Source organism: Alligator sinensis, unplaced genomic scaffold, assembly GCF_000455745.1.
Source record: "Alligator sinensis unplaced genomic scaffold, ASM45574v1 scaffold479_1, whole genome shotgun sequence".
Lineage (NCBI taxonomy): Eukaryota > Metazoa > Chordata > Crocodylia > Alligatoridae > Alligator > Alligator sinensis.
This window is the reverse complement of record NW_005842324.1, coordinates 648,843-660,063: the sequence shown is the minus strand read 5'-3', so window position 1 is coordinate 660,063 and position 11,221 is coordinate 648,843. Positions and strand designations below refer to the sequence as shown.

At 39.6% G+C, this 11,221-nt stretch overlaps 1 protein-coding gene across 2 annotated transcripts in view; it reads right to left on the bottom strand.

Moving 5' to 3' along the window:
• Positions 1 to 11,221, bottom strand: part of CDK14 (cyclin dependent kinase 14) — a 624,401-nt gene that overhangs the window by 255,601 nt on the left and 357,579 nt on the right. For both annotated transcript variants that reach the window (XM_014522234.2, XM_025210005.1), the window contains exon 9: positions 2,607 to 2,700. In XM_014522234.2, coding sequence (XP_014377720.1) covers positions 2,607 to 2,700 — 94 coding nt within the window. The remainder of the gene's footprint in view (positions 1 to 2,606; positions 2,701 to 11,221) is intronic.

Below are 11,221 nucleotides of genomic sequence, written 5' to 3'. Positions count from 1 at the left end.
TTCCTGCTAAATCAACGCAGTGATTATGACTAGGCAGAGGATGAGGTGCTTCTTTCTGTATCAGATATTGAAACCTCCACTGCTTGCCACTTGCAAACAGCAACCATCCAGTCAAATGGTCACTGCCTGAGATTGCTATGGCTACCTCAGTGAACCCAAAGAGCTGCAAATCTGCCTAGCCAATCCTCAGCTGCTTTGAGGCAGGTTGAAATAACAATGAAAGTCCATATCACTCACTGCCTAGCATATTCCTGGGAAATTAAAAAGCATTTTTTAGCTACTTGAGGTCAAACCTTGAGTAGGTTTAACAACAGAACAGAAAACCAACAAAGCACAATCCAAAAATTAGGGCAAAAAACAAGAATGAGTGATGACCTATATGCCCATTAGGAGCAATATATGCCCGCCTTTGTGGAGCATGTGAAGAAGTATTCACAAAACGCATAAAAGAGCTAAGTAGGTTGCAAGTGTAAAATTAAGGACCACACTCCCTTCTGACTGTTAGTCATTATTATCAGTTTTCCAGTGCCTTTGTAGTTACTAGGGCTATCAAATGATTTAAAAACTTGACCTCGATTAGTTGTGCGACTAAAAAAATTAGTCGCAATTAATCACTATTTTAATCACATGGATAAAAACTCAAATTAGGCAAAATGATGCAGGTACTTTGTATGGTTGGGGGTGTGTGCGCAGTGTGTGTGGGGTGGGAATCTGTGAAGGCGTGGAGGGATGTGGGTGTGTGTATGGGGTTTGGAGCCTGGGGAGGAGGGGACCCCACACGCCCTGGTAGGATGTGGGGTACTGTTGGTCAAGAGTGAGGGGCAGCAGCAGGGCTGGGGGGCTTATGGCTTGGGAGTGAGAGGCAGGGCACAGGCATATCACTGCCCCAACAATCATATTATACTGCCTCATGGGTGTCCTCTTCTTTAAAACTGGAAATGTGGTAATCCTATCAGAATGCAGCCCAGTAGCATGTAGAGTAGGGCCCAGAAGGTAAGTCTGTGGAGGGGAAGGGGCGGGGGGGAGAGGGAAAGGGGGAAGCAGATCAAGAACCCCACAGTGAGGGAAGAAGTGGGGCAGGGGCAAGTACAGGGGCTGGGATGAATAGGATCCTGTGCCTGGAGCAGATCATGGGACAAAACTGCAGGAGGTTTGCCCAAGGATGCAGGGTGGGGAGTGGGGGGCTTCCCTGCTGCTGCGTACACCCCCAGGGGAGGCATGGGGAACATGTGCCTCCTAGATTTGTGCATGGGGTGGAGGCAGGCTGCTCACTGCAGGCTGGGGCTCTACACCCTTTGTCCCAGAAGCCGCACACTGGCCACACCTCGCATTCCCTGCCCACCTGGCATTAGGAAGCACAACATGGTGTTGCGTGGCTCCTGGGGCAAAGGCAACATGGCGCAGAGTCCCAGCCCACAGAGGCCAGCCCACCTCCACTCCATGCACAAATCTGGGGGGCACATGCTCTCCATGTCTCTCCCACGAGTGCATGCAGTGGTGGGGAGCCGCACCCACTTCCTGTGCCACTGGATGAGCCTCCTGCAGCTCTGTCTCATGATCCACACTGGTCCTGGGGCCCCATTCACCCCTACCCCACTCCCTCCCTCACCGTGGGGTCCTTGATCTGCCCCCACTTCCTCTCTACAGACTTACCTGCTGGGTGCTGCTCTACCCACTGCTGGGCTGGGGGGAGAGAGAGAGAGAGAGAGAGAGAGAGAGAGAGAGAGAGAGTGTGTGTGTGTGTGTGTCCTCCTTCCCCCCACCATCCTGCTCCAGTCACCCAGAACCCACACCTGGGCTGCTATACAGCTCCTCTGCACTGCTACCACTGCCCTACTGGGCAGCCTGGAGGCAGCGGTGATGGTGGCAGAGTGATGTCCTGGCATGGGCTCCAAAACCATGTATATAATGAATGTGTTAAAAAAATTAATGCAAGAACCAATTAATGCATTAATTGTGTATGTTAACAATGATTAATTGAGAGCCCTGGTAGTTACTTATTGTTGCAGAAAGCATTAATGAGTGGGAAAAACACTCAACATTACTATGATCAAGATTTATTCCTTCTCTGTTTTCCTTCCTTTTACAGTTCCCATTGCATCACTTTGTCTTACCCCCCCCCCCCCCCAGTATATCCTTCCGTACAGCAACTCTGACATCTCACCCAAGGTGCATAGGCTTCACTTCTACCCCATGGGCCATTTCATTAGGAGTAATATAATTCAGACATTAAAACAGGATTAATATTAAGAGGGGTACCTCTCACAGAGTCATTACTTCTGATTGTATGTAGATTCAAGATAGCAACATAGCATTTCTTTCCACTGGGATCACATCTGGAAGACTGTCTTCACAACAATGAGAGCAAGAAATATGCCTTTTTAATGAAAGCTAATATTATGCGGACCACATCATACTCAAGAATATATCCAGCAGGCTGGGCTGGGCTTGTGGGCTGGGTTTTTTTGGCACATTTGCTCCAGAACAGAAAAGAATAAACATTTCAAATGGGCTAACACCCTGATTTTTTTTAATACCTTTTGTTATTCACTATGAAAGACAAAATGTTATATGCAAACATATTAATTCAGAAATAAAGAACTCACCAGAAATATTCTTTCAAGTTGGTCTTGAATGTCTTTCATTCCAGGAAAAGCAGCAACTCCTTGGATCATTTCTACAAAGATACAACCAACTCCCCTATAAATATATAAAAAAAGTATAGAATGTGATAAAATATTTTCTTGAGGTTAAATCATTAAGATACAAAAGTGTTTTGTCTTCATCACTAATGTCACAGTACCATCCTCAACTGTTTATGAGTGACAGGATGACAACTGAAATGCATGGGTTGCTAAAAAATAATCTATACCTTTAAAATACGTATTCTTTAATTTCACTTTGTTCCCAAGAAGTCAAACATTGGAAATATAAACAGTGGGGAGGGGGGGGTTGTATCCTGCATGTTTCCAGTAAGTCAGAAAATATGACCAAATATTTATAGATGCTAGTTAAGCAAGATAATTAGTACACTACGTATCGCACATCATTATGACTGCTATTGACTGATATAATTTTATTTTAAAGTGAATTATGTGTGATAATCAGATTTTTTATATATAACATTACTTTTCAATTATTTCTTAAAGATTAAATATCTCAATCAGCTATTTTCATTAGCCCCTAGAAAATGAAGAAAACACAGCCAACACAGTGCAAATCTGTCCCTGGTCACATCCAGCAGATTTTAAAAAGGAGGGATTAAAATTATGTTCCTTATGCCCTTGTTGGTTACTGAAGAAACTGAATTGATTAAACTGCCACTCATCATTTACTCTGGTTAGTGCTTCATTAGGCACAGAGAAGCACAATATATCTTCGTCAAATACTTATAAGCAGTATTTAGATTTCAAGAAAGGAAAATTTCAAGATTTTGGACAGGAGCCATTTACTCAAGATAAGAAATAAACAACTGCATTTGGTCTAGAGACAAGAGGATTAGACTTCTATTTTTGCAACCAGCCAGCACTTTGATTATATTAGTTTATCATTTTAGACCATGTCCAGATAGAGACAGACAAACACTAAAAGCACATTTGTACTGAAATGCAATAAAAGCAAGCAAAAACAAAATGTTAGCAAAAATTTTATATACTAATCTCACAGACTCTTACTGTTACAATCAATGGAACTTGACTCAGGTATGGAATGAAAATTGGATGAATTGCTAACAGAAATTTTAATAAAGAGTAAGATCTCTACTTGGAAGCATCACAAGGACATATCTGCCATAACACTTTATTTTATTAATACACTGAAAGAAGGTGGAAAGGCACAGCAGTTGAACTAATAGATAAAACTAAAGCAGAAGGTGTAGTTAAACATCACTGAGGAGAGAAACCACAAGATGATTTCTGCCTTGATCTGGAAGTTATGATCACACCAGCCACAATCTAGAAAATCACTTCAATGTACACTGAATTATAAGCATAAAAGTTGTCCAATTGTGTCAGATTGTGCCCTGGAGAAGATACACATTTGAACAAAAAATAATAAAAATGAGATTCCTCCTGAGGAACTACAAGAAAATAAATAGTGTCAAAAATAAATCTTAAGGAAAAACAAAATGAATTATAGGTAATTTTCTACATGGGAAAGAACTTGTAAACTGCTGTGTCAGATGAGGACTTGGGGGTGATAAGGCTGACAGAAAGACCATGGGATTAACAGGAATCTTTTTGTTCAAAAGCTTCAGTTGGCTTTAATCAGGCCCATAATGGACAGGAAACTGAAAATGAGCATATAATATGATTATTAAGCCAAACAAGCAAAAGCAGTGTTTTGTGTTGTAAATACACACAGACATCAAAACTCTACACAGCCTTGCAATTCTGTGTATACTCCTAGGCAGCCCTGAACAGAAAAAGTGTTAACAGAATGACTTTTAAGCAAATTCTAATAGTAATTTTCAATTGCTGGAAAAATTGGCTTGTAAGGAAAAATCAAATGTACTGAGTAACTCTTAGCTACAACAGTGGCTAAGGGGTGGGAAGGACATAACCATATGAACATATATATGAAATGTATGAATAGCAAAGAAGGAAGAATTCATTAAAATTTCATTGGTCTGAAGTACTGCAGATATATCTGAGAGGAGGATATAACTCAGAGTAATGGGTAAATGTAAGTATAAAATTTAGGACATTGGGGAAAATTACTGAAAAGCATGGTCAATTATACTGTACAAATAAGTCTCCCAAAGTCACGCAAAACCAGACTTGCTGAAATATATCGGGCCCCTATACATGAGCAGCAAGGCTGCTCTGACACACTGAAATTACTTGATTAATCAAGCCTGTTGAAGCGTGGTAATTACCGCACTAGAGTGGACTCCAGCGTCTCATGCATCAGTGTCCCCATGCTGAAAAATGGCAGCAGAGGCGCTTTAACTAAAGCTCGTTTGACAAGTTTTAGTTAAGGTGCCCCACTGCCATTTTTCAGCGTGGGGATGATGATACACAAGACACTCTGGCTGCTTTAATTAGAGAGCCACTTTTATTAAAGGTCCCTCCCCCGACTCCTGGACCACGTGTATAAATGGCCTTTAAGCCTATCTTGCTCAAAACAATCTCGCAGGAAAAAGTAATGGGACAGGATGAGCTAACACATCTTTCTCATCCCTGATCTTCACTATGCTAGATTATTTGTTCATATTTCACATTTCAAGCAGTAACCTTTGCTTTAAGTGTGTGTGTGTGTGTGTGTGTGTGTGTGTATCCTGCTCTCCCATCACCAAATTTCTAGACCCCTGGGAAACCCCACAGGCTATATGACATGGTGCTGCAGGCTGGATCTGGCCTGCAGGCTGGAGGCCCTATATCCCTGGCCCACACACATACACACACTATAGCCATTATTGTGCAGCTTTCCCTAATGTTTTCAGCAAAGTATTTCAGAAAGTATTTGTGCATCAGCAAAGACCATTAGCAATAGTTTAATCAACTTGATCTCGATGCTCTGATTCCCTTTGGGGAAGATCTGAATTTTGAGAACTATGCTGAATGGCTGTTTTTTGGGATATTCAACTCAGGAATCTTTGATGAGCTAAGTAGAATAACCTGGCAAAGAAAACATAACTGAAGCTTAAGTGACAGCCATTTAATGTTGAAACGGGTGACTTACCCTCCAATGACAACAAGCATGACTAATCCTATTGATGTATTGATAAGACCATGAGTCCATACTGTCTAATATAGCTCTACCACTGTCCTGCCTAATTTCCTAGGATTTTAGCTGTCGCCTTACTACATTAGATGCAGAATAATACAACATAAGAGTTCAAGCTTTAACTCAGTGAATTACTCTTAAATTTCAGTTTAGATGGCAAATGAATACCTGATGTGAAGTTGAGGTATCTAAATACATTTCATTTTTCTGCAGAGTACTTGTAAACTGAGAACCCCATTTTGTAAAAACTAACTTTATTTTCTGGCTGTTGCATTTGTTTTTAAGAATTCTGAAGACATACCTGTACACAGCAGTGGACATAATGCTACAATCCATCAGATTGAATTATTAAAGTCTTTGTATTACTTTCCTTCACACAACACTACCTACAAATCTAAGATTAACAATTGATAGTTTATTACTTCTCAAGAGCTTCATATGAGAATATAGTCTCATTTTTGTTTAATGATTGTTTTTACAATTTTTTTTTTGTTTCATTTAAGTACAGATGTTAAAATTTGTAGGGACAGCTAGATATCCTAGTTATAATATATGTTGTACTTTGTGCCCTAAACAGGCAGGTTTTTCAGAGTTTTTTCTTTTTAGTTAAAAAGTGACTTCATTCATCATGATGTCACTCCACACAACAGACTTTTATGTTTTAAAAATCCAGAAGATCTGACATGAAGCCTTATTTAAGATTGCAGGATATAGCTAACTATGAGATATAGGTGATTATTTCAGTACTTATAAGTATTTAACAACAATACTTATAAAATTCACAAAATGAACAATTCAGATTATGGTGGGGAGGGGTTGTTTGTTTCTTTGTTACTGCTGTTATAATAGCAGCAGGTAAAATATGCTTGGCATTTTCTACATCACCACCAAGAGGCAATATTGGAGTACTGAATGCTTTAACAAATACCAAATGCAAACTCTTCAGGAACAATAGCTATACTTCATATATCAAAAAGCAAAAGCACTACACCCTCCATTCCCAACATTAGCGGCTTGACAAAGAAAATTTTACATAGATTTCCTTTCAGCTACATTATTAAATTGGAAGTGATATATATCCAATATTTTTACCCAGAGGAAAGCTACTGTTTTCTAGAGAATGTGTGTATGTTCATTATACCTCTGATAAATTACTGTAAAGGATAAATATGTTTTATTTTGATTATTAAACTTAGAGAAATGAAATGTTGGTTTTGATTACCAATGACTAAGAATGTGGTTATCTGAAAAAACAAACAACTTCTCGTATGAACTCAGGTCCCACTGAAATAAACAACAAAAAGAGTCTTCACTTCAATGGACTTTCACCTCCATTTTGCAGAGGTTTTTCTGTCTCATGGAATTAAGAATCTATGACTCCTACTGATGGGTTTGATAGTTTACAGAAATATGCCATTTGACTGTATGAAGCTAGGGGGGTGATTGCTAAAGTTGAGTGAATATTTTCCAGCAATAAATGGGGTGTTAAACAATACTGTTTAAATTTCAGAACAACTAAGGAACAGCGCAGAACAGTACTGGCCCCATGGCACCTGGTAAAGTACTCTAATCAGTTTAACGCACAAAACTGGACAATTTTTGACTAAAGGTGTGATGTTATATTGATTTAGTTACACCAATCAAAATAATATGTGGACACTATTCTTACTTCCTGAAATAAATTTAGCTCGTCTCTTTTACAACTTCTGTGTATAGATAAACTCTGAGACTCATGGGATATGGACAAACAAACATTTGGAGCCATATCAAATGGGGGATGTTTTAAAAGGGAATCTGTTGGATTGGGAAAGTGCAGCAGCTGTTACACTGTAACAGTTTAAGAGATTGTACAGTAGAATTGTCACATATGAAAACCTCCCAGGTTGATAGACCTCTGCTGATAGCTCCAGTAAAACTTGCATCCCAAAAAGTAGGAATATATTCAATTTTTTAAATACCTATTAACAAAAGAGAGATTTCTTAAACATTATGCCTCTGTACCTGGCCCCAGAAGAATGTTTTAGTTGCAGGTTAATTCAACAGACTAGAGCTGATAAGACTTCTTTCATTGATAGTGTCTTCTCAAGAAGTGTAATTAAAAATACTTTGATAGTTATCACAGAATCCTGATCTCTTAGACCAGATACAGGCATTACACTTTTACCAAAATAAATGATCAAAAACCAATCTATGCCAATAACAGAAGAGAAGTTTGACACATACATCTGGTTTATACCCATAACAGAAGTTTAGCATACAGACTGGTTTAAAAATGGCAGAACCCAATCTAAGATTTGCACCCCCTCTAAGGGCAGATGTGCATTCGGTTCTCTACCAATCTAAACTATGGTACTTAGAAAAGACCACGTAACTTAGATCAGTTCTGCCTCAGGCTTTTTGAATGTCTGCACCTAGCCTTAAGGATTACCACTTCTTTGGAGTGGAAGTCATTATGACAAAGCACATAAAGGGCAAGAGAACTAATTTACCCTGCTGCACGCTCTCTTTCTCTCTCTCTCTCGGGTCTTCTATACTAGTTCTTTAGACTGTTCTGGGATTACTAGTCCCAGACCCTTTCACTGCAAACTGTTTACAGGGGATGTAGGATAAAGAGGCCTCTGTAATGTCCCCTGTGTAAACAGACAATTTAGTGCACCTGTGTCCTAGAAAGGATGATTTTTGTATAATAAATACCTTAATTGTTGCCATAGGCCTAGATTAGACATGTATTCATGAAAACAGGAGAAATTATATTAGAAAATGTCAGATAACGGTGAACTGAGTCTATGTTACCAGTAGAACGCCAGTATTTTTCATATATAGGAGAAAAAACTTAACCTGAGCGCTTTTCCCTAGACTCAGATCAGCAGTGAGATCATATCTATCAACCCAGCTGCTACAAAGTTAAATAAATTAATGTAAATGTGAAGCCAGAGATGTAATGTAGATAATGGCAATCTAATAGGTAATTGCATTACATTTGAAAGGCTTAGTTAAAAGCAATTTCTTCCACAGCAATAAGGATAGTGCATGTTAATTAATAAAATTAAAAGTCTGGACCATCATTTCTTATTTTACCTAAATTCTGACTAAGAGTTCATATCCTATCAGGGTTCCACCAAATCTTATAAAACAAAGAAATGTATAATATGCATAGGACATACTAAGAAAGCTGCTGTTGTTTGTCAAATAGTTTACAACCAGCTGCATTTTAAAACTAAATATCCCTAGTGGCTTCCTGTTTTAAAAACAGATGTAGAAATGCACATACTGAGAGAATCAGAAAGCCACTAATAACCAGTTTAAGTGACCTCAATTACTAAATGTGTGTTCTTTTTGTAAGAAATGTGCAAAACATAAGTATAAAGGCCCCTTACATTTTTATATTACTGATATATGATTTTTAATGCTTTATAAAACTGTTAGGTATAGGAGCTTAAAGATTATTACCCCTGCATTGACTTTCAAAGGACTATAAAATACAGGGATTAAGAATAGTTATACCAGAGGCAAGGAAAAATGGTACTCTTACATACCAGTAAGCCCTCATCAAAGAATAAAAGCATATCAAAGGTTATCAAAACTCTTTGATGAAGTCTCAAATTGAATAATACATTCACACAGTGCCACTATATCATATGCTGACAGCAGTAAATCACACTGCATACTGCACTGATTTCCATCACTAGCTGACACCATTAATGCATGTATGTCTTCATTAATATTTTTTTATTGCCAGTGGCTATTTAAACAGAAAGCAGTAAAATGTAATACTGTATTTGGATCATTAGGTTTTAGTTACTATCCTAATGCCCTACAATAGCAAATGAAGTGTAAAAATAGCCTGCAGCTACTGCCACCTGCTTCTCTGCCACTGTCCAGTGGTTAATATTTGTACTCTTTTTTGTACAGCTGTTCTGCTGCCCCCCATTCAGTTTCATGCGAATCCCCATTAAATGTCATTTATCATGGCTGAAGTCAATGCTTTGTGATCTTTTTTTTTCTAAATGGAAAAAACAAATGTCAATTTTATATTAACATTATTTAAATATTTAGTGAAATCCCTGACCGTTTTTGTAATATAGACGTACACAATGAGCCAGAACACAAAATAGCACACAGGATTTAACATAAGGACGTAACACCGATACTTGCTCATAAATGCTAATACCCCACACACTTCTTTCTGGATAACTGAATTCTCTTAGCAACTGATATAAGCAAGGATACTCTCTCCATCGATTCTGGGAAATCACTACTTAGCTTTAATTCAATCATTGTTCAGCAATATACTGCTGCTGAAAAGAAACTCTCAGTACAGTCCTTTCATGTGCAATATGAATTTGCTGTGAACCATGCTGTGATCCTGTTAATACTTGGTATCCAGAAATGCTTATTATTTGCACATCAGATATATAGCTTTGACACATAGAATGAGAATTGCCTCATTTTTTTCATTTAGAACAAAGCTTTCCAGATCTCCTTTGGACCCGTGTTGAAGGTCTTACATCAAGGGACATCAATATTTTGTCTGTTATTGAAGACATTTCTTTTTATGCCCTCCAGCAAGGGTCCTTGCCTTACCTTTGAGGCCCATTTACTGAATATGATTACATCTCTGGTCAATGTATGGTTAAGTCCTCCTTGGATTGGTGTCTATTAGCACCTTCATGCATAATAATGGAGACATTGATAGTGACTTCACTGTTAAGCTGGCATGTAGAGTACTAAAACCACTTTATTAGAACAATATATCCTTTCATTTTATTTTCCAGTTTGTTATAATCCATATTTACTTGAATCAAAGACAAGTTTTTTCCCCCCAAACAGCATGGGGAAGAGAAAGCCCCATCCTGAATTTGAGTACCCGTCTGGGGCAGATGACAGCTCAGCTTCAGCTTTGGCCCCAGGCTCAGGGCTGAAGCCAGAGATAGGTTGCCACTTGTCCTCAGCTGAAATGGCTCATTTCATAGAATCACAAAAAATTACGGTTGGAGGGGACCTCACGAAGTCATCTAGTCCAACTTCCTGTTCAAGGCAGGATCATCCCCAACTATATCATCCGGGCCAAAGCTTTGTCTAGCTGTGTCTTAAAAACCTCCAAGGATGCATTTGATAGGGGAGGGGGCATGCAGCCAGAGGGAAGGATGGGGTAAGACTGGAATGAGGAACCTGGACCCCACACTTACCTTCTGTGTCAGCTCTGGTTCCTCCAGCCTGGCTGGAAGCCGTCACTTCTTTACCCTGGCTGGGCAGGGCCAGAGCCACCACTGTTACTGACTGGCCCAGAAGAGCACAGCTGCAGCACAAGGTAAGGGGAACAGCAGGGAGTAGGGTGGGGGAGATGGGCTGCAGGAGATGGGCTGCAGTGGGGACCAGGGGGTGGGAGAGACAGGCACAGACATGAGGGCAAGGGGCGTGGGGCAGGAACTGGGTGGGGGGGGCAGGCACAGGCACTGAAGGGCAGGCAGCAGAGGGGGAAGGCCCGGGGGGG